At 41.5% G+C, this 23,813-nt stretch overlaps 1 protein-coding gene across 3 annotated transcripts in view; it reads right to left on the reverse strand.

Annotated features, from left to right (window-relative positions):
* The window catches only part of PAX5 (paired box 5), a 247,605-nt gene that overhangs the window by 195,600 nt on the left and 28,192 nt on the right, over positions 1-23,813 (reverse strand). For all 3 annotated transcript variants that reach the window (XM_075825553.1, XM_075825552.1, XM_075825550.1), the window contains exons 4-5: positions 23,380-23,444; positions 18,137-18,268 (exon numbers count right to left, since the gene is read on the reverse strand). In XM_075825553.1, coding sequence (XP_075681668.1) covers positions 18,137-18,268; positions 23,380-23,444 — 197 coding nt within the window. The remainder of the gene's footprint in view (positions 1-18,136; positions 18,269-23,379; positions 23,445-23,813) is intronic.

The following is a 23,813-nucleotide window of genomic DNA, read 5'->3' on the forward strand; positions in this document are numbered from 1 at the left end:
TTCACAAAAATTTGTCAAATTTTACAACACATTCTAGACCCAGACACAGTAGTAAATCTGACCTATAGTGCTAGCCTAGCCTTAGGCATCATGCACATGAGCGTGAATCAAGGACGGCCGTCATACGGACTCATGCATTTCAATGGGGCCGTTCACACGACCATTGTTTCAACGGATCGTGTGAACTCTCCGTTGAAAGATAGGACATGTCCTATTTTACTGCGTGTCACGCATCCCTCCATAGACTGTAGTCTGTGGGGGATCCGTGACGACGCGCCACCCACGGGTCCACCTTGGATGTGGAAAACTGCAGTTTTTCACGTCCGAGGTGGGCTACGTTCGTGTGAAGGAGCCCTTAGAGTGAACATGTATGAACAGGACTATTAGTAACAGTTAATGTATCCGGTATTGACAGCCCTTGCCTAGACCTGAAGTGTATCAGTGAGCATGCTCTTGCTCATACTGTGAATACCCTACCTTCCGCTTAATACAATATATTGCAAATGCAGTTCTACATGCCTGCTAATGAAACCGCATGCATTAGATGAGACAATAGACAAGTGAAGCGCAAGTGTAAATTCATTAGAATACTCAATCTGCATGTGCATTAGCTGCGGACTATATGGACAAGGCAATGACGAGGCTCTATCACATGGTGACATGGATTGTTCCACATGTGAATTTCCCCACACAACCAATGTTTGTGAAGTATTTTTTCGTTTTCTAGTGATTGAGATTGATTTATAAGAAACCAACCAACCACTAAAAAGTGGAGATCTAAAATAAAAATATTATTAAAGCCAAAGTCATCTTTTTCAGTACTGCCCTACCTAGTGAGCACCAGTATGCGAATTGACTTGGCATATGCTAGCATTATACTATATAAATAACGCTAAATAAATAATCAAGCAATCAATCTGCGAATGAGTCTGATTAACCAATTACAGAATTTCCTTCCATAGAGAAAATGGTACATTGTGTCAAGTATATTTTGGTCTTCCCACTGTCTTTCTTTGGTATGCTAGTACAGCTTCAGAGCTGCCGTCAATAGTTTATTAGCCTTCCTACACAGGCCATACACAGCACTCGCTCTGATTTATAGCACATTGACAAGTTATTTTTTTATAAGCCTTTCTAAAACCACTGCAGAGGAAGTGTTCATTCACGACCATCTCGTCAGAACAAAAACAACACTTAATATTATGTGCATTTTATTGGTGAGAATAAAAAGGCTTTGTGGAATAGGGATATTTAGACAGAAGCCGTATATAATGTCAATACGTAAGGATTAAACACTTGCGTAGTTTTCATATTCTCATATTTTGCATCACATGTAAATGCTCTGTAAGTTAAAGCAGAATGTGTGACATTAAAACCATAAATAAATTACAATCTTTGTAGACTTATGTAAGATGACAAAAAATGTTCGATTATTTGAATGGAAAAGAGCGCCAACCAAGGGCAGTTTGGCATGTCCCAGTGTTCGACATTCGGCATGCAGAAATTTAAATGTTGTCCTTGGCACCCAGCACACTGGGCCGATTTGCTGCGGAAAACTTCACACCACATCTGACCCAGATACCGTAGGATATTTTACAACCGAAAGACTTTCACCCAGAATTACTGCTGTGGACCCCAGATGGGGGATAAAAAAAGGAAGTCAATACTTACCTCCCTCTGGTCTCTCATAGTGACGCATTATTGTGCCCGCGGTTGCTGACCGCCGACACATCATACTCACCGGTAGCCACAACTGCAGGACACTTGGAGCTTGCCTGCGTCTCCCTCCCCGGAGACGCCAGCACACGTATCTGCAGTTCACTACTGCTTCCCCTAGGGTACGTGCGCTTGCTCCCGGCCTTAAAGGGCCAGAGCGCACACGAGTAAAATGTTACCTACCCAATCCCAACGCTCCCTGGACTATAAAATGGACTCTGCCCTCTTCTTCCTTGCCCGAGTGTTGTTGTGTCTACCCATGTTTGTTTTACAAATGGTGCCTTAGTTGTATCCTGTATCCTGTGTTCCCGTATCCTGTATCCCGTATCCATTAATTGTGTTTGTTCCAGTGCAAAGTCTAGTGTCGGAGTCGAGTTCATCATCTGTTCCAAGTGTCATCTGTGCCAAGTGTCATCTGTGCCAAGTGTCTGCCACGCCACGTGTTTGCCACGCCAAGTGTCTGCTAAGTTAAATGTCTGCCAAATCTTCTAATCCAGGTACTCTAGTCCTAAAAGACTACCATCAACTATTGTTTGGCCAGCTGCTACTCCGCTACTGTGGAGCGGCCTAGTGGGTCCACATACCCCACAGCTGTGACACGCATCAATCCTCCAAGGGCTGGTGTCAGTGCTGCTGACCTCCTGGGATGAAGTTTTTTCGTATGTAACCGTTGCAGTCTGTGATTGGCTACAGCGGTCACAGCAGTCACAGCAGTCACAGCATTGAGACCAGATGGGGGAGGAGTGAGGCGTTGCTATGGAAACACTAGGTTTTGTTGTTTTTTAAGTGAAACGTCTTACATGCATTTTTTTGCTGCGAATTCGCCGCTTTTCCGCAGCAAAAATCGCAAGACATGTTATTTGTTGCAAAATTTAACTTCCCCATTAAACTCAATGGGGAATACCGCAACAAATATGCAACCATTTTGCAGCATTGACATGCTGTGGTTTCAAAAATCTGTACCGCAGGTAAATTTCTTCACGGAAATTTTCAGCAGCGTGTGGACAAGATTTTGAAAATGTAATCCAGTAATACTCTGCGGATTTCCCGCCTGCAAATCCGAACTGAAAATCTGCCGCAATTATACTACGTGTGTAGGGAGCCTTTCAATTTCAGCATTTGCAAAATCCATTGCTTAATGTCTGAGTGCCCCAGCGCCAATCTAATAGGTACATGGTCGGGTCTTTCATGAAGTTCCAGTAGTTAACACATCTTAGAAAAGGCACAAAATGTTCTGGTGGCACCTGTGGCTGGTACATCTGTATTTGGCACATTTTTTACACCGACCAATTATTGGGAAACGGGCGTTTACAGAACACTCGTTCCCGATGATTGCCCTATGTAAATAAGGCAACGATCAGCCGATGATCAGTTCATCGTTCATCAGCTGATTGTATAGTTTCTGCAGCAGAAAATATTATCGTTGTCGGCAGAACATTTCCTTTTGTAAACAGGGAGACATGCTGCCGACATGATGGTAATGTATGGGGACGAACAATCGGAGTAACGAGTACACGTCCCCATACATAGCTCCTTGTGAAAGGAGCAAGCGAGCGACGATCAACGAGCTTTCTCATTGATCGGCACTCATTTACACGACCCTCGTCTGGATCTTTAGGGCCACTTCTGAAGGGGTATGTGGAAACTTTGGAGCAACTGTGTTTCTGTGGCCCATTGTTTCCTGACTTCAGTGGGATGTTTACATTTAGTTTTCAATCGAGAAACCTGTGTGTGTATTGTTGATATGATATTGGGGAACTACCACACTACAGTCCTGTGTGAATAAGACCATAGAAATGCTATGTTTGTTTACAGTAGATTCGTTCATTTTTTTAAAAATAATCCTAGACCCCATGTAAACACAAAAAGAATGATCCCATAATAAGGAAATATGAACTAAGCCTAACATGGTTTTGTTTATTTTGTGTCATCATCCTGTTCTTCAGTGGTTAATACTCATGAGTCATGACAATTGAGTAATAATGTAAGTGATTTGTGTACCAGTCCCTTTATGGCTTTCAGTGGAACTTTATGTTAAGAACCATTCCCTGGGGCATATTTTGGCAAGTTATTCTGATGTCATGCTAAAGTTAAAAAGTGCAACCTGTAGATATAAATGACTGAATCCATGTTCAACTAGACCCGTAGAGCTTCATACACACAGAGCTTCTTGTCCATTTACAACAATAAGGATCACAGGCAGTGTCGGACTGGCCCACCAGAGGACCAGAGGATCCTCCGGTGGGCCCAAGCAGCGGAGCAGAGAGACATTGTCTTCCTGCCCCACTGCTTACTTTTGTAGGCAGGGCCGGCATTAGGGCCCCCTGACGACTATAGCAGCCATAGCAGCTGCTACGGGGCCCACGGCATGAGGAGGCCCAGGCCACCTGCCACATAAATGTTATTTGCCGGGCGGCACGGGTCCCCTCATGTCCGGTGGCGTCGCTAGCACCGGAGGGGGCCCCGGTGCTAGCAACTGGCAGATTCACTTGTATTTGTATCCTCAGGAAGCAGATACAAATGTATTCTATAGGCTGCAGGCCATGTTAGGCCTGCAACCTATAAGACGCTGAAACTGTGTGGCACTATACAGGGGGAACTGTGTGGCATTATACAGGGGGGGGCTGTGTGGCACTATACAGGGGCAGGGCTGTGTGGCACTATACAGGGGGAGGGCTGTGTGGTACTATACAGGGGGAGGGCTGTGTGGTACTATACAGGGGGAGGACTGTGTGGCACAATACAGGGGAGGGCTGTGTGTAGCACTGTCTACAAGTGGGGGGCTGTGTGTGGCACTATCTACAAGAGGGGGCTGTGTGTGGCACTATCTATGAGAGGGGCACTGTGTGTGGCAATATCCACAGGGATCAGTGTGTGTGGTAATATCTAGAGGGAGCAGTGTGTGATAATATCTACAGGGAGCAATGTGTGTGGTAATATCTACAGGGAGCAGTGTGTGGTAATATCTACAGGAAGCAGTGTGTGGTAATATCTACAGGGAGCAGTGTGTGTGGCAATATCTACAGGGAGCAGTGTGTGGTAATATCTACAGGGAGCAGTGTGTGGTATTATCTATAGGGAGCAGTGTGTGGTATTATCTACAGGGAGCACTGTGTGGTATTATCTACAGGGAGCAGTGTGTGGTAATATCTACAGGGAGCAGTGTGTGGTAATATCTACAGGGAGCAGTGTGTGGTAATATCTGCAGGGAGCAATGTGTGGTAATATCTACAGGGAGCAGTGTGTGGTAATATCTACAGGGAGCAGTGCGTGGTAATTTCTACAGGGAGCAGTGTGTGGTAATATCCACAGGGAGCAGTGTGTGATATTATCTACAGGGAGCAGTGTATGGTAATATCTACAGGGAGCAGTGTGTGGTATTATCTACAGGGAGCAGTGTGTGGTAATATCTACAGGGAGCAGTGTGTGGTAATATCTACAGGAAGCAGTGTGTAGTAATATCTACAGGGAGCAGTGTGTGGTATTATTACAGGGAGCAGTGTGTGGTAATATCTACATGGAGCAGTGTGTGGCACTATCTACAGGGAGCAGTGTGTGGCACTATCTGCAGGGAGCAGTGTGTGTAGTAATATCTACAGGGAGCAGTGTGTGTGGTAATATCTACAGGGAGCAGTGTGTGTGCGGTATCTACAGGGAGCAGTGCAAGGTAATATCTACAGGGAGCAGTGTGTGGCACTATCTGCAGGGAGCAGTGTGTGTAGTAATATCTACAGGGAGCAGTGTGTGTGGTAATATCTACAGGGAGCAGTGTGTGTGGTAATATCTACAGGGAGCAGTGTGTGTGCGGTATCTACAGGGAGCAGTGCAAGGTAATATCTGCAGGGAGCAGTGTCTGGTAATATCTACAGGGAGCAGTGTGTGGTAATATCAAGAGGGATCAGTGTGTGTGGTAATATCTACAGGGAGCAGTGTGTGGTAATATCTACAGGGAGCAGAGTGTGGTAATATCTACAGGGAGCAGTGTGTGTGTGGCAATATCTACAGAGAGCAGTGTGTAGCAATATCTACAGGGAGCAGTGTGTGGTAATATCTACAGGAAGCAGTGTGTAGTAATATCTACAGGGAGCAGTGTGTGGTATTTTTACAGGGAGCAGTGTGTGGTAATATCTACAGGGAGCAGTGTGTGGCACTATCTACAGGGAGCAGTGTGTGGCACTATCTGCAGGGAGCAGTGTGTGTGGTAATATCTACAGGGAGCAGTGTGTGTGTGTGTGTGTGTGTGTGGTATCTACAGGGAGCAGTGCCTGGTAATATCTACATGGAGCAGTGTGCGCCTTCAAATCTACAGGGAGCAGTGTGCGGTAATATCTACAGGGAGCAGAGTGTGGTAATATCTACAGGGAGCAGTGTGTGTGTGGCAATATCTACAGGGAGCAGTGTGTAGCAATATCTACAGGGAGAAGTGTGTGGTAATATCTACAGGGAGCAGTGTGTGGTAATATCTACAGGGAGCAGTGTGTGATAATATCTACAGGGAGCAGTGTGTGGTAATATCTACAGGGAGCAGTGTGTGGTATTATCTACAGGGAGCAGTGTGTGTGGTATTATCTACAGGGAGCAGTGTGTGGTAATATCTACAGGGAGCAGTGTGTGGTGATATCTAGAGGGATCAGTGTGTGGGGTAATATCTACAGGGAGCAGTGTGTGGTAATATCTAAAGGTAGCAGTGTGTGGTAATATCAATAGGGATCAGTGTATGTGGTAATATCTACAGGGAGCAGTGTGTGGTAATATCTACAGGTAGCAGTGTGTGGTAATATCTACAGGGAGCAGTGTGTGGTAATATCTACAGGGAGCAGTGTGTGGTAATATCTACAGGGAGCAGTGTGTGGTAATATCTACAGGGAGCAGTGTGTGGTATTTTTACAGGGAGCAGTGTGTGGTAATATCTACAGGGAGCAGTGTGTGGCACTATCTACAGGGAGCAGTGTGTGGCACTATCTGCAGGGAGCAGTGTGTGTGGTAATATCTACAGGGAGCAGTGTGTGTGTGTGTGGTATCTACAGGGAGCAGTGCAAGGTAATATCTGCAGGGAGCAGTGTCTGGTAATATCTACAGGGAGCAGTGTGCGCCTTCAAATCTACAGGGAGCAGTGTGCGGTAATATCTACAGGGAGCAGAGTGTGGTAATATCTACAGGGAGCAGTGTGTGTGTGGCAATATCTACAGGGAGCAGTGTGTAGCAATATCTACAGGGAGAAGTGTGTGGTAATATCTACAGGGAGCAGTGTGTGGTAATATCTACAGGGAGCAGTGTGTGATAATATCTACAGGGAGCAGTGTGTGGTAATATCTACAGGGAGCAGTGTGTGGTATTATCTACAGGGAGCAGTGTGTGTGGTATTATCTACAGGGAGCAGTGTGTGGTAATATCTACAGGGAGCAGTGTGTGGTGATATCTAGAGGGATCAGTGTGTGGGGTAATATCTACAGGGAGCAGTGTGTGGTAATATCTAAAGGTAGCAGTGTGTGGTAATATCAAGAGGGATCAGTGTATGTGGTAATATCTACAGGGAGCAGTGTGTGGTAATATCTACAGGTAGCAGTGTGTGGTAATATCTACAGGGAGCAGTGTGTGGTAATATCTACAGGGAGCAGTGTGTGGTAATATCTACAGGGAGCAGTGTGTGGTAATATCTACAGGGAGCAGTATGTCATAATATCTACAGGGATCAGTTTGTATGGCAGTATCTATAGGGAGCAGTGTGGGGTAATATCTACAGGGAGCAGCTCTGGGACCCGCACCTATATCTAGAACTAGTTGCAGAATCCAGGCGGAGACCAGTGGAGAGAGGGTCGTGCATACGCGCAGCTTTCTCTATTCTGTTGTATGGTTGTCATGGAAACAGCCGAGCAGCTTTTGCTCGGCTGTTTCCGTAACTCCCATTGAACAGAATGGAGAGAGCTGCACGCACGCATGACCCTCTCTCCACTGGTCTCCGCCTGGATTTTGCGGCCAGTTCTAGATATAGGTGTGGGTACCAGAGCTGGGACCCGCGTCTATCAGGCATTTTTGGCATTAATTATGGATATGCCATAAATGTCTAAGATGGGAAAACTCCATTAAGTTATATGGCCTGCAGAGTGCTTGCGTAGGACCGGTGTCTACCACTATATGGTCACTAGGTGGTGGTAATATTGGACTTACTATATTGGTTTTACTATACAATTAATAGTGGTCGCATTATTTCTATATATCTGATGGGTGGGTCCCAAGAATTATGTCCTCTGGTGGGCCCAAGGTACTCCAGCCCGACACTGATTACAGATATCTAGATCATGAAGAGTATCTCCAATATTTCCACATGCGGCAAGCCGCCATACACTAAGCGCCATTACGCGGGACCCAGGATATTACAGTGCCTGATGAATGTCAGAGACATGACCGAAACGTCGCACTAATATTAAAAATCTATCTTTGGATAACGACTTCTGGTGTGCATTGTACCTTTTCTTATATTATACGGGTTGGGCCCCTACGCATGCACCCATACGAAAACCTAGTGCGGCCTGAACACCTTCAAATCCAATATTTCCTTTACTCGTTTGTCATGATCTATATATAATCTTTTATATTGTTCGTAGAGTTTCTTGTAGTTCATAATAATTTTATCCTTGTTGTAATGGAAATCCGCGCCCCATGCACTGATTTCCTAGAGAGTATAGGGTAGGCTTGTCCTTATACACGGCAGCCAATCTGAACAAGCATGAATGCAATGTAAAGCATGGGGAACAGATTTAACCGCTATTTCTTCTAATGTCTCATCTTGACAACTCCTTATTCTATTAGGGCATATGAGTATCATAGAGGGGTTACTCTACTTGAAACCCCCTCTATGAGCCAGAGTGGAGAGCCACTAACAGATTTAAACTTTAACACTATCATTTCCAGATCGCTTCCCACCAGTTTCTCTATCAAATAATATACATTTCTATATCAAAGTCTGAAGGCAAAGTAAAAAATAACTCAAAGATGGTTTTAAAATAACAAAATTCTATCAGAGTATCTGTAAAAACATCAAATGTTTTTTCAATTTTTCTCAGACAACCTTACTGTGCAGGCTTCATCCGCCCCCTGTGTCAATCTTCCATTATGTGTCCTTTCTCAGAAAATAAAAACAGCTGATCTCCCACTAAGTCACATCTGCTCCGAGTCCATATTATAACAGGAGAAAAAATTACACCCTGAACCCTATAAACCAATATAGATTGTCTGATTTGGTTTGCCCCTGTTGTTACCAAGCAGGCAACCCACTGGGTTAAGGGCTGGTGACATCTGTTTAAAAAATGCCAGAAGTTAAAGGAACAAAAAGGTAATAAATCAAGTCTATACAAGTTGCTCTGAGGAATTCATAAGCCCTTCCACTCCAATGTGGAATGTGGAGAGTGTAGAAGCAAGAAAAAATGCCATGCTCACTATGTAATAAGATATAGATTTTTAGATTTGGGAAAACAATTGGAATCTTAACCTAAATTATTAATCATGCCAAAAATTAATGAACTATATATATATTCATTCAGTTGTAGGAGCTAGATAAGATTAATATTTCATACGTCATATTAAAAGCAACATTAAAAACATTATTAGACAACATATACTGGTTAAGTTGACAAAAGTTTCTGCTTGAAACAATATATATACAATATATATGTCCAGATATTGCTGTGACACACTTGTTATGGCGCCCCCTGGCGCAATCCTCATGTACACAGGCGGTGCAGTGATTCCTGCTATTGTGCAGGCCATCTAATAAGAGCGGCTTCTTCCACCAGCGCTGGACACATTGGGGAAGATTTATTAATGCTGTATATGGTTGAGACAATGTAAACTTAAACCAGGAAGTTAGAAGATGTGCCAAATTGATCAAAGTGGTGCACGCTGCATGATTAATTTAGTGCATCTTGCTAGAGACTTTTCTCACCTCTTGGTTGCCAGTTTTTTTGCGCCCAAAAAGTTTGGTGCACGTTTCACAAAGTCACGCCACCTTTTCGAAACAATTTTGAAAAGTTTCTAGTGAGGCACAAACATCTGTTTTTTTTTGGCGAAAATCAATAATAGATTTTTGTCTAAATTGATTTGTGCCAAAACAAGGCGCAACTTAGGCCAGAATTCGGGCACAACAACAATAGTAAATCTGCCCCATTATGAAGACGTTCTAAGAGGGAATCACAGGAACACCGGGCACCATAAATAGTTATGTAACAGGAATATCCAGTCACAGGAGCATTGTTTTAATGATTCCATTTGAGAAATTGTTATGTTTTGTGTGATGAAATATAATATGTGGGGGAAACTCTTTGTCCTGTTTCAATTAACTAAAAAAACAACAAGCAAGCATTAACTGAGCTGTGTGAACAATGCCTGAGACCAGGTTCACACGTGGCTCTTAGGCCAGGATCACACACACAATTTGAATGCAGTTTTTGTGGCCAAACAAAAGTGGATCCAAAGGTAAGGAGACATATCAATTGTTCCTTCAAACATTTCCTTCTTTTGGATCCACTTCTGACTTTAGCTTAAAGAGGCTCTGTCACCAGATTTTGCAACCCCTATCTCCTATTGCAGCAGATCAGCGCTGCAATGTAGATTACAGTAAAGTTTTGTTTTTTTCAAAAACGAGCATTTTTGGCCAAGTTATGACCATTTTTATATTTATGTAAATGAGCCTTTCTTAAGTACAACTGGGCGTGTTTAAAGTTATGTACAAGTGGGCGTGTATTGTGTGTGTACATCGGGGCGTTTTTACTTGTTTTACTAGCTGAGCGTTGTGACTAGGAGTGTATGATGCTGACGAATCAGCATCATCCACTTCTCTTCGTCAACAACCAGCTTCTGGCAGTTCAGACACACAGCGTGTCCTCGCTCATCCGACGCGATGAAGTTCCTGTGGGAGGAAGTGACGTCACAGCGTGATCTCGCGAGGACACGCTGTGTGTCTGTGCACTGCCAGAAGCTGGGTGGTAACGAAGAGAAGTGGATGATGCTGATTCGTCAGCATCATACACTTCCATTCACAGCTAGTAAAAGAAGTAAAAACGCCCAGATGTACACACACAATACACGCCCACTTGGACATAACTTTAAACACGCCCAGTTGTACACACATAATACACGCCCACTTGGACATAACTTTAAACACGCCCAGTTGTACTTAAGAAAGGCTCATTTGCATAAATATAAAAATGCTTATAACTTGGCCAAAAATGCTCGTTTTTTTAAAAAAAAAACGTTACTGTAATCTACATTGCAGCGCCGATCTGCTGCAATAGCAGAAAGGGGTTGCAAAATCTGGTGACAGAGCCTCTTTAAAAAAAAAACCTGAGCCAAAAACTGCCACAATGACTGAATCAAAACTGTGTAATACTGGCCTTAGATTTTTGTTGCGTTTTTTTATTGGCTCATTCACACAGGATTTTGTATTGTGTTTTTCACACTAGACATTTCACCCAAAGAAGATAACATTGACACACCTAGTGTATGCTGGGATTTGGAAAAAACACATTTTGAACACAACTAATTTACTCACCTAAAAGAAAACTTGAACAAACACAACAAAAATGCAACTAATGTCCCATTTACTGAGCATTTGTGGTCGAGCGATAATGTAATTGAAATATTGTTGGTAGTATCTGATGGACATTTCCTTCAGTACAATGATCATACATGCTCCACCATTTACGAATTCAAGTTTGGTTGTAGCGGCATATGTTTTGTAAATGTATATGTCGGACAAGTAACATTTAGTATTACCGCTGATGATGCACGAATTATAAACAACAGTTTTATTGTGTATTTAACACCTTACTGACATCCGCCGTATATATACGGTGCACGTCAGGTGGGGAAGTATGGAGCGGGCTCACGGGCTGAGCCTGCTCCATAGAACGAGCGTGTTGGCTGTATCAGCCGAAACTTCATTTTAACGAGCGGGATCTGGCTCAAGCGCGATCCCGCTCATTTAACCTCTTAAATGCCATGGCTCAAAAGCAACCGCTATTGGTCACTTCATCTTCCACAAAAAATGGAAAAAAAATTAATAAAAGTTATGGCTTTCTATGTGGCAACAAAACTATTCGTTTTTTCCTTATAAAAACCCCACGGGTCGAATATGCTGCTTAAAAACTGCACAGTGTATCTGACCTGGAACCCGCAGCACCTTCCCCTTAAAAAAAAACGCACCACAATGTGAAACGGAATTCCGCTGTGGAATATAAACCTTTTATACTTACCCCCTCCCTATACTCTGCGCATAGTCCAGTCTCCTGGGATGACGTTGCAGGCCATGTGACGCTGCAGCCTGTAATTGGCTGCAGCAGTCACATGGGATGCCACGTCATCCCAGGAGGCCGGACTGCAGGAAGAAGGAGATAGTTCTGGGTAAGTATAATTTTTTTTTTTTTCCTGAGTTGTGATTTTAGTTGTGGAATTGCAAAAAAAATAAATCGCAACACTGGCTTTCTGTTGCGGGTTCTGCATCCCCATTGAATTCAATGGGGAAAACCCACAACAGAAAAGCTACGAAAACGCAAATTGACATGCTGCGGAATGAAATTCTGCACCGCAGGTCAATATATTAACGTTTACACTTTCAAAATCTCATCTACTTTGCTGCTACTGTAAATGCTGCAAAATTTCTGCACATAATTCCGTTGCGGAAATTCCGCAGCGTTTACGCTACGTGGGAACCCAGCCTAATACTAGTAAAACAAAAAAATATATATAAACTTGGTATCGCCCCAATCGTATTGACCCGCAGAATAAAGTTAACATGCAGTTTTTACCGTATGGTGAACGCCGTAAAAACAAAACCACCCAAAAGATTGAGGAATCACAGTTTTTTTCCTATTCCACTCCTCAAATAATTTTTTTTGGAAGTTTCCCACTTCATTATATGGTACAATGGTGGCTTTTGGAAGGTGGGGAGAAAAAAACTAAAGTGAAAATCAAAAAAATGGCTGCGGCGGGAAGAGGTTAAGCAATATTTGTTGCAACCACTTGAAAACCAACAAGTCAGAACAATTTTCCAAGCCACCTGAATGGGATTGTTTTTGCAGCATGTGCACGGAATTTTACCACCCCATCCAGATGTATACAACAGAAATGTCTGAAACAAATCTGCCGTGTGTGAACATACCCTAATACAGATCTGGATGTTTGCTATTCAGACCACATATCCGGATTATGATATGTGTTGTCAATGTCACAGCAGATATTAGTAAGCATTCAGAATCAACTCTATCAAAACTCAAAAATCAAAACTATCCAGCCTTGAGAAAGAGCCAGAGGACACTAAATGGCCATAGGCCCAGCTTTATGTGTCTGGCTTCCATGTAAATACCTACCTAAAGGATTGCTGCTTATACCAGTAGGTGAGTGCTGCGGAAGTTTTTCTCCTTGTTAGTTATGTGACTTATATAGCAATGAGCACCACCACAGTAGTACTACGGATCACAGAAATATCGCAACTACAATTAATGGTTACGTGACTAGAGAAATGGCAGCCATTATTCTCCTAAATAGTATTATTAGCTAAACAATGCTAACAAATCAGCCTATTGACTACTATAGTAGGGTATAGAATTACTGTTACCAATCAGCAATCATATCACTTTATTTTAAAGGTTTTATGTTGCGGTTGAGATTTTTACTTACATCTGTGTTCTGAACAGAGAAACAACATTACTTATGTTTGAGTAAGACGCTCGTTCAAGGAGTCTTCACTAACGCAAAACAACCTGGACGATTAAACTTTACAGCCCTCTGAGGTCATTAAGTGTCCAATAACCCGTATCTAGCTAATAATGAGATGTAAAGGTAATGGGCTAAAACTTTTTGGAGCTTTTTGGCATATAAAAGTGCAATTCCAATCTACTTTAAAATTACAAGGAGCATAAAAAATCTTCAATTATAGAGGAATATCATTTTCTGCACTGCTCGGCTCTGTTTAATAACTGAACATACATTTTATCGTTTTCTCTCACCTTTATTCAATGAGCAGTAAAATGTCGCTGAAAATTACTAGTCCCTACACCAAGACACTCATTGATCCCTATATGCATATCTATCACGACTCAAATCTTGTATATTCACTTGTGTGAAAATAAGATTGCTCCATTTACCATGGCACATTGAGGGACACTTTACCAAAAATCTATCTAAAAAGGAACTGTATAGACAGGAAAATGCTCTTCTATTGCAACTATCACATTCTGCCATAGTGTTAGGACAGTTTAAGAAAAGTTTCAGAAATGTAAAGACATCTAATTTCTCCTCAAGGACTGTATTTGTAAGGGGATATGCCGCATATCAATTATAAATGCCCTTGTTTGTCTGATGTCTGTGGCAATGTGATTTATTTGCCCCTCATCCACTGTTTGTCAATACATATCTGTCCCCTGTGAGTGTGTGTCTGTGTTAGTGATGTGGTGGAGGCGGGCTCAAGGGGAGGAGTTTAGGGAGGAGTTATAGGGAGGCGGACTCTGGAGCCACTGGCAGTTGTTGAGGCGCCATTTTGAGTGCTAGCGCCTGCTAACACAGTGAGGGAGGAATTGCTGAGTGAAATTGGCTTTTCCCTGGCAGTATTATTGATTTCTGGCTCCCTATAGTTTTTGGGAACCCCTGAGTTCTTCACAACAAGATACAAAGACGGGTTGTGCTGTGGCTGCATAGGAGAACTGTCCTACGAAAGTCTGTGTGCTCAATACATAAATCTCTCATTGACACAAGTTCTGCATATTTGTTATATACAATACTACAGTCACAAATACATCGTGTACACCGGGATGTAAAAACTGTCAATTTCGCATGGCCCATTATTACTGTGGTACTGGTTTATATTCAGAGTGTCCAGCTAATGTTATAATCATGTATCCTAGAAGGAAAGTTTAGAGTCTGATTCTCTGTGAGGCGTACAAAAAGGTCACCTGTCTTGCGACCAGTGACCACTGAGCTGATCTGGGAAAACGGTAGTGGCTAGCCATCGCAAGGACCCATTGCGCCATATTCTGCCAAAGTATCCGGCGGCCCCACAGTAACCCACAGAGGCAACAGTGGAAAGAGATCAAGAATGACGTTCTCACACCGTGCATTGATCTAAGTGGGACTGCCATGGTGTTCCTGGAAGTGTGCATACGTTGTCAAATAAAACAAAAGTTGAAGGAATCTTGTGTGTCCATATCTGTATTATTACCAGGCCCCTGTTACATATTTCCATGTTGATTTATGACAGGGGTAATGCTTTTTAAATGGGGTTCTCCCAAATTTTATGACACGTCAAGAGACATGTAATAAAACACAAATCCTGAGAATAGATTGTCTCTGAAGTTATAGTTTACTCATCGGTTTTTGTGACTCATCTCTATAGAAGGCGGCACCACAAGCAGCCCCTTCTCAGAATTATTGGTGGTCCCACCAGCCAGACCTGTTGACTAATTGGGAAATCCCTGTAAAGGCACACTAAGGAACTCACTAGATCTAAATAATAAAAGTAAACATGAGATAATCCTTCTCACACTGTTAAGGCCCTTTTACATGAGCAGATTTTCATCCCAGTAAACGAGCGCCGATCCACAATACAGCATATAATTTGGTGCTCACTTGCGCCATTCTAATGAAGCAATAATTGCAATGTATGGCGATGGACAATTGTTAAATCGATTGTTCGTCCCCATGCATTTCCATTTTGTCAGCAGCAAATTCCCTCATTACACGAGATGTGCTGCCATCAAGTGACCATTTTTCTAGCCATATAAAAGATCCGATCAGCCAACAAGTGCATATCTTTAGTATGTCGGCTAATCACTGCTCTGTTGACACGGTAATGATCGGCAATGCCCAATCATTGGCAGATGTAAAAGAGCCTTTAGTCAGTCTGCAGGATCTTATGCATGTTTCTGAAACAAATAGTCCTGTAGAAATCCTGCAGAGAAGACAAGGGTTCATTTTTTGATGATCTCTTCCGATTTTGGGCTGGTGAACGGCTGACGGTTGGGGTTTAAAAAGGCTCTGTCACCAGATTTTCAAACCCCTATCTCGTATTGCAGCAGATCGGCGCTGCAATGTAGATTACAGTAACGTTTTTTTTTCCAAAAATGAGCATTTTTGGCCAAGTTATGAGCATTTTTATATTTATGCAAATGAGCCTTTCTTAAGTACAACTGGGAGTGTTTAAAGCTATGTACAAGTGGGCGTGTATTGTGTGTGTAACATCTGGGCGTTTTTACTTGTTTTACTAGCTGGGCGTTGTGAATAGAAGTGTATGATGCTGACGAATCAGCATCATCCACTTCTCTTCGTTAACACCCAGCTTCTGGCAGTGCACAGGCACACAGCGTGTTCTCGAGAGATCACGCTGTGACGTCACTTCCTGCCCCAGGTCCTGCATCGTGTCGGACGAGCGAGGACACATCGGCACTACATCGACTTACCTGCAAACGCCGATGCTGCTGCAGAATCAACTGTAGCTTCTGTCGCCTGGTGCCGATGTGTCCTCACTCGTTCGACACGATGCAGGACCTGGGGCAGGAAGTGACGTCACAGCGTGATCTCTCGAGAACACGCTGTGTGTCTGTGCACTGCCAGAAGCTGGGTGTTGTGAATTCGTCAGCATCATACACTTCTATTCACAACGCCCAGCTAGTAAAACAAGTAAACACGCCCAGATGTTACACACACAATACACGCCCACTTGTACATAACTTTAAACACGCCCAGTTGTACTTAAGAAAGGCTCATTTGCATAAATATAAAAATGCTCATAACTTGGCCAAAAATGCTCGTTTTTGAAAAAAAAAAACTTTACTGTAATCTACATTGCAGTGCCGATCTGCTGCAATATGAGATAGGGGTTTGAAAATCTGGTGACAGAGCCTCTTTAACAAAGGGGCATGGCTTAAGAATTTTTTTGTCCTATTGCAGAAAGGGAAGACTGGGAGGCTCCTGCTGCAACCAGTTGTCTTACAGCCAGGATTGTGTGGGGATAATAACTCCTGATACACATAGAGAAGAATTCTTTATTCTTAGTATTATTTCCAAAGAGACAAAATAGGATCAAATGAAAGGAGGAGATTAAGGGAGGAATTGCTGGGGTATATTTTTTTTTTTCATTTTCTATGTTTAGTGTTACTTTAAGGCAGAATTTATAGTTCTGTGATTAGAGCAGTCCAATGCAAAGATTAAAAGACCTTAATGTTTAATCCTAAAAATACTTATTTCTGAAAGTTGTAAAAAAAAAAAAAACTAAATTACATTTGCTATACAGTTGTATGCAGTCTGTAATCAGGCATATATGAGGAAACTGACAGACTGTAGTGTTCATTAATTCAACTACTGACAAGAAGTTAATTTAACTGTCTGTTCCATGATCACTACTTTATCGCACATACCTGAAAACATCCAGACACATTTATATACATATGTGTGGATGATGTTAGACCAACTTTTTTTGTAAGCTTCACTTAACCTGCTACATTCTCGGATTCATTTTATGGCTGCAACACCCGAGCCCAATGATTCTACTAAATCATATTTAGATCACCAAAGAACTCAATGGTGATCTAAGTTTTGTTCAGTAAAACCACAGAAATACGGGTGTTGCGGCCATAACATGGATGCTAAACTTCACCTATATTGCAGGTATATGTGGCCCTTTGAATGGGTTTTCCCATCTTAGACATTGATGGAATATCCACAGGATATGTCATAATTATTTGACAGATGCAGGTCCCATCTCTGGGACAAGCACATATCTCCAGAACTGGGGTCCCCTGGTCCTGTCTTGCCCGGTGAGGCGGTGATGGCTGCGGAATTCAGGTGGAGTACAGATGAAGAGGTGGTCAGGATAACGGAAACAGTCAAGCTCACCATGCTAGACTGTTTCCGTAAATCCCATAGAAGTGTTCGTGAGCTTCGGAAACAGCAGAGCGGGCTTGGCTGTTTCCATAATCCTGGCCACCTCTTTATTCGTTCTTCACCTGGATGTGGTGGAGAAAACTACTACAGGAGGCAGGACCGGGTGGGGCCACCGTAGTTCTGGAGATAGGTGCGAGTCCCAAAGTCGGGGGATAGATGTCTAAGAAGGAAACACCCCTTTAAGGAAGTTCATCTTCAAAATTACAACAGTTCTTCATAACCCCACAGACTACAATGTGTCTGCCTAAAACACATCCACTGAACTGTTTCTATGAAATAGGCAGCATAATGTCCACAAATAAGATTTAAATTCTACAGTATTTTTGGTAATTTGCAATATCAATAAAAATCAGTGTAAAATACTAAGGACGGTTTGGAGCATAATCTATAGCTTAATCAGGGTATTGATATTGCCAACATTATTACTTCCCTATTTTATTAGGAATTACCCTATTTCAGTATCTCCAGGAGGAAAGGTAGAGGTTATTACCTTCATCTCTCTTGCGTTTGTTGCTTTCTGCATTGGATGAGGTAATTCCCAGAATTCCGCTGATCGAGTAAGAAGAACCTGCTGAGTCTGTGCTTACAGAGGAGGAGACCTGAGTCACTGAACCTGTTGAAGCTGCAATAAGCACAAAATATAGGTTTGTAAAAATTAAACATTTCTTAGGTTACATATGTTTAATAATGTCCATTAATACTTGAAGAAGCATTCTAGTTTCAACCAACAAATCCTATTCATGCGTATTCATTGTATAATGAAAAAGGTTTGCAACTTTCTAATATACTTTAAAAATTAATTCCTCACGGATTTCAAGATCTCTGCTTGTAGTCAGTGAATTAGAACTTCCATTGTTCACTTCCAGGGAATACAAATCTGTCCTTGTCGCGTGATGGAAACACAGCTTCATGGCTCGTTTCAGAGCAGCTACAGTATGTGAGCTGCACATGACCAGGACAAATTTTGATCCCCTAGAAGTAAACTATGAAAGTTCCCATGCAATGACTAGAGGAAGAGACCTTGAACTCCATGAGAAATTTATATACAAAGTATTTTAGAAAATTGGATAACTTTTCATTATACAATAAACAACCTTGATTTGCTAATAGAAACATTATATCAATATGCTACAATGTCTGCCACAGAAGATATTATATATGACACATCTCATACAGGCTCTAAATACATCTAAAGATTACAAAAGGTGGGATTCCCCTTCACATTGTGTTTCATTTACAAAGCCAGTTTGCCTGTCCTGTTTTGCATTCTAACTACCATTCATATAAAGAAAAATACATTGGCATAAGCAGGCAGTCCTCCCCAGCCATGGGCCTCTCAAAACAATAATCAAAAAAAAACAAAAAACTCAAAATGTGTTAAATAATCTATGATATGTTTTCTTTCTGTTTTTATATCGTTTTCTACATTAAAAATAATTGATTTCCCTTGAAGAGACTGTGGTTATCAGGATATGCTGGGAGCAGCTACAGAATCCCAGTCCTCTTGTAGAGTATTTCCTTTCCTATAGGCCAACCAGTTTCTGCTATGTGAGGATTGCTACATCATAAATTATTCAGCTTTCATATGACATTATTTCCGAGACTAGTATACAAGATTGGATGGTATACATAAATAAAACACTGGACACCATACACTGAGAAAGTTCATTTCAAGCAGCGTTCCATTATGATCCTTTGCCTGAAAGGCTACACAAATGGATATATTACAGGTTGGTGTCGGAAATCGAAGAGATCTTCAATCGGTAAACACTATATGGAAAGCTAGCAGGTGGAATTTAGAAAGTAGCAACAAATGCTATTTTCTTCTTGTGTTCAGATCTTGGAGTCGGAGGGATAACTAAGTAAAGTATTGCTTCAGTGAACCCTTTGTATAAAACTCCTCATTGCTGACCCTGGTACGTCTCCAAAGGGAGCAGCAAATAAGTCTTTGGCACAACACAGAATGTTAAATAGGATGAAGGTATAAATCCTCCATCCTTTTGGGGAAACCCTTTTAAGAAGGATTACCGAGACAAGACTGCATTGTACTGATGTGTGATCATCAATTTGCATCTATAAAGAGGTGTAAAGTTAAGAGAATATCCGGGCCAAGCTGCCTAATCTTACAGCTATTCTATTGCCTCGGTAAACTGTTTTAAAATAGATTTGTTTAAAGCTACAGCTTACATATCAATAAATACTGTCCGCATCCTTATAGAGCGTATTCAATGTCTAATACATACCATGCATGCCTGTAATATGTGCAGCATTACTAAATACAGCGGCTGGCAAGGCAATGGCTGTGTATATATGTGCAGACTTTCCACTGGTCAGTCATGTTGGGCTTCCACATGCTCATAGTTAAAGGGGTTCTGCACTAAGGGGAAAATATTACACAATGTGAACAATTCATGTGCTCACACTTTGTAACTCAATTTCATTTGTTAAAATTTTACTGTTAAGAGAAGCTGCAAAACTTTATGTCTGATGAGCGAGTAGCAGGACACACTATACAGACCTTACCTTTTAAACGGTTGCATGGACTCATTCATTTACTTAGGCTTCGTTCACATCTGCGTCAGGGCTCCATTCTGGCGTTCCCGTCGGAGCTTCCCGTCAGAACGGAGCCCTGACTGAAAGAAACGGAAACCATAGGTTTCCGTTTGCATCATTATTGATTTCAATGGTGACGGATCCGGGGCAAATGGTTTCCGTTTGTCTCATTTGTGCAAGTGTTCTGTCGTTTTGACTTAATGAATAGCGTAGTCGACTACATTGACAACATTTTTCCTGAATAAGTTACAATGTGAGCTATTCATGTGCTTACACCTTGTAACCCAATTTAATGTGAATGTGGAACCTCTGTAAAAAGCACCCACAATGGAATGAATTATTGGAGTGACCCCCTGTGTTTTCATATATATATATATATATATATATATATATATATATATATATATGTATATATATATATATATATATATGTATATATATATATATATATATATATGTATATATATATATATATATATATATATATATATATATATATATATATATACAGTGAAGGAAATAAGTATTTGATCCCTTGCTGATTTTGTAAGTTTGCCCATTGTCAAAGACATGAACAGTCTAGAATTTTTAGGCTAGGTTAATTTTACCAGTGAGAGATAGATTATATTTTAAAAAAAAACTGAAAATCACATAGTCAAAATTATATATATTTATTTGCATTGTGCACAGAGAAATAAGTATTTGATCCCTTTGGCAAACAAGACTTAATACTTGGTGGCAAAACCCTTGTTGGCAAGCACAGCAGTCAGACGTTTTTTGTAGTTGATGATGAGGTTTGCACACATGTTAGATGAAATTTTGGCCCACTCCTCTTTGCAGATCATCTGTAAATCATTAAGATTTCGAGGCTGTCGCTTGGCAACTCGGATCTTCAGCTCCCTCCATAAGTTTTCGATGGGATTAAGGTCTGGAGACTGGCTAGGCCACTCCATGACCTTAATGTGCTTCTTTTTGAGCCACTCCTTGTTTGCCTTGGCTGTATGTTTCGGGTCATTGTCGTGCTGGAAGACCCAGCCACAAGCCATTTTTAATGTCCTGGTGGAGAGAAGGAGGTTGTCACTCAGGATTTGACGGTACATGGCTCCATCCATTCTCCCATTGATGCTGTGAAGTAGTCCTGTGCCCTTAGCAGAGAAACACCCCCAAAACATAATGTTTCCACCTCCATGCTTGACAGTGGGGACGGTGTTCTTTGGGTCATAGGCAGCATTTCTCTTCCTCCAAACACAGCGAGTTGAGTTAATGCCGAAGAGCTCAATTTTAGTCTCATCTGACCACAGCACCTTCTCCCAATCACTCTCAGAATCATCCAGATGTTCATTTGCAAACTTCAGACGGGCCTGTACATGTGCCTTCTTGAGCAGGGGGACCTTGCGGGCACTGCAGGATTTTAATCCATTACGGCGTAATGTGTTACCAATGGTTTTCTTGGTGACTGTAGTCCCAGCTGCCTTGAGATCATTAACAAGTTCCCCCCGTGTAGTTTTCGGCTGAGCTCTCACCTTCCTCAGGATCAAGGATACCCCACGAGGTGAGATTTTGCATGGAGCTCCAGATCGATGTCGATTGACAGTCAGTTTGTATGTCTTCCATTTTCTTACTATTGCACCAACAGTTGTCTCCTTCTCACCCAGCCTCTTACTTATGGTTTTGTAGCCCATTCCAGCCTTGTGCAGGTCTATGATCTTGTCCCTGACATCCTTAGAAAGCTCTTTGGTCTTGCCCATGTTGTAGAGGTTAGAGTCAGACTGATTAATTGAGTCTGTGGACAGGAGTCTTTTATACAGGTGACCATTTAAGACAGCTGTCTTTAATGCAGGCACCAAGTTGATTTGGAGCGTGTAACTGGTCTGGAGGAGGCTGAACTCTTAAGGGTTGGTAGGGGATCAAATACTTATTTCTCTGTGCACAATGCAAATAAATATATATAATTTTGACTATGTGATTTTCAGGTTTTTTTTTATATAATCTATCTCTCACTGGTAAAATTAACCTAGCCTAAAAATTCTAGACTGTTCATGTCTTTGACAGTGGGCAAACTTACAAAATCAGCAAGGGATCAAATACTTATTTCCTTCACTGTATATATATATATGGATATAATATTGAGATATATCAGAAAATATATATATGGGGTCCAAGCTATATCACTGGATCTCCAAGCTAATGTTGATGATGATGCCATAGGAACTGCTCACAGAATGTGTGAAGCTCTAGTGGGCATGTGCGTTACATTTCCGTTCAATCTTATGGCAGTGTGGTCCAGATCTCTGAGCTAAAAGGTGAAGGTGCATTATTTTTTGGATCTGGTTCTATCTTTACGACCCGAAACATAGAACATCTTTTTTAGCATCTTGTAAAAAAAAAAACTGAACTAATACAAATTGATTACAATATAAATTATTTGGATCCATCAAGGGATCTTTTTTTTCAAGGTTGAACTGGCCCGCCTTATTAATCATATGTACTATGTGTAAAATGATAATAGCAATTTAGATATGCCGCTATCTATTAGAAGCTTTAGTTTCCACGTATAGAATGTATTGCCTTATGGTTCTATATTGTAACATGTATTGTTGTTTGCTACATTATTTTCTACTTACCTTTAACCTTACTGTTCATATGTTGGGTTTTAATTATGCAAGGGTTAACCTAAAGTTAGCACATCAATTAAATTCCCACACAAATACTGAAAGCGACAGCTTCATCTTAAAAATGTTAGAAAACTTTTCCCACCTCTCTACTCAAGAGTGCAACTGCATAAAGAACAGGGATGAATAAATGATGGAGAGGGGAGAGGAACGTATTTAAACTAGTTACTGGCTAATGATGCATAAAATGTTATGAATAAGTATCTATTTTTTGATTTATTACTTTAATTATCCAACATACCATGGTCCCCCGTTAGCGTTTTTGGTGTAGATTTCAATTTTCTGTCCCAGGGTAAAATCTATTTATCATAATAATCAGTAAAACACAAAACCCTTTAACAGTATTTATAAAATTAATTTACCATGTTCGGCCCCTGGAGGATGACAAAGGAGTTTGATTTCTGTAGATTGGGTGTGCAGCAGTGTTTTATGTAAAAAGATCTATCCGTACTAATAATTAAACCTTCTCACAGATCTTTTCCTTACAGAATTACTACAAGTTTCTTACCTATGCTGTGGTTTGAAGGTGGTACTTGCTGGTTTGTCGGCTGCTGAACTTTTGTTCGGATGATCCTGTGGTCAGATGAACGGATATCAATTAAACTTTTACTAAAACGCCAAAATATAACAAAATATCTTAAAAGACAAAAAAAGATTTGGTTTATTCATGAGACCTCTTCAACTTTTTATATTGGTATCAAAAATTTGTCTTATTTATTCATATTCTTAAGGGTATGTTCACACGGCGGGGGTCCGTAACGGCTGAAATTACGGGGATGTTTCAGCCTGAAAACATCCCCGTAAATTCAGCCGTACCGGCATGTGCAGGCGCTTGAACGCCGCGTCAATTACGGCCGTAATTAGCGCTGCTATTCATTGGAGTCAATGAATAGCGGCTCCAATTACGGCCAAAGAAGTGACAGTTCACTTCTTCTACGCGGG

This window comes from Rhinoderma darwinii, chromosome 1 (assembly GCF_050947455.1).
Source record: "Rhinoderma darwinii isolate aRhiDar2 chromosome 1, aRhiDar2.hap1, whole genome shotgun sequence".
Classification (NCBI taxonomy): Eukaryota; Metazoa; Chordata; class Amphibia; order Anura; family Rhinodermatidae; genus Rhinoderma; species Rhinoderma darwinii.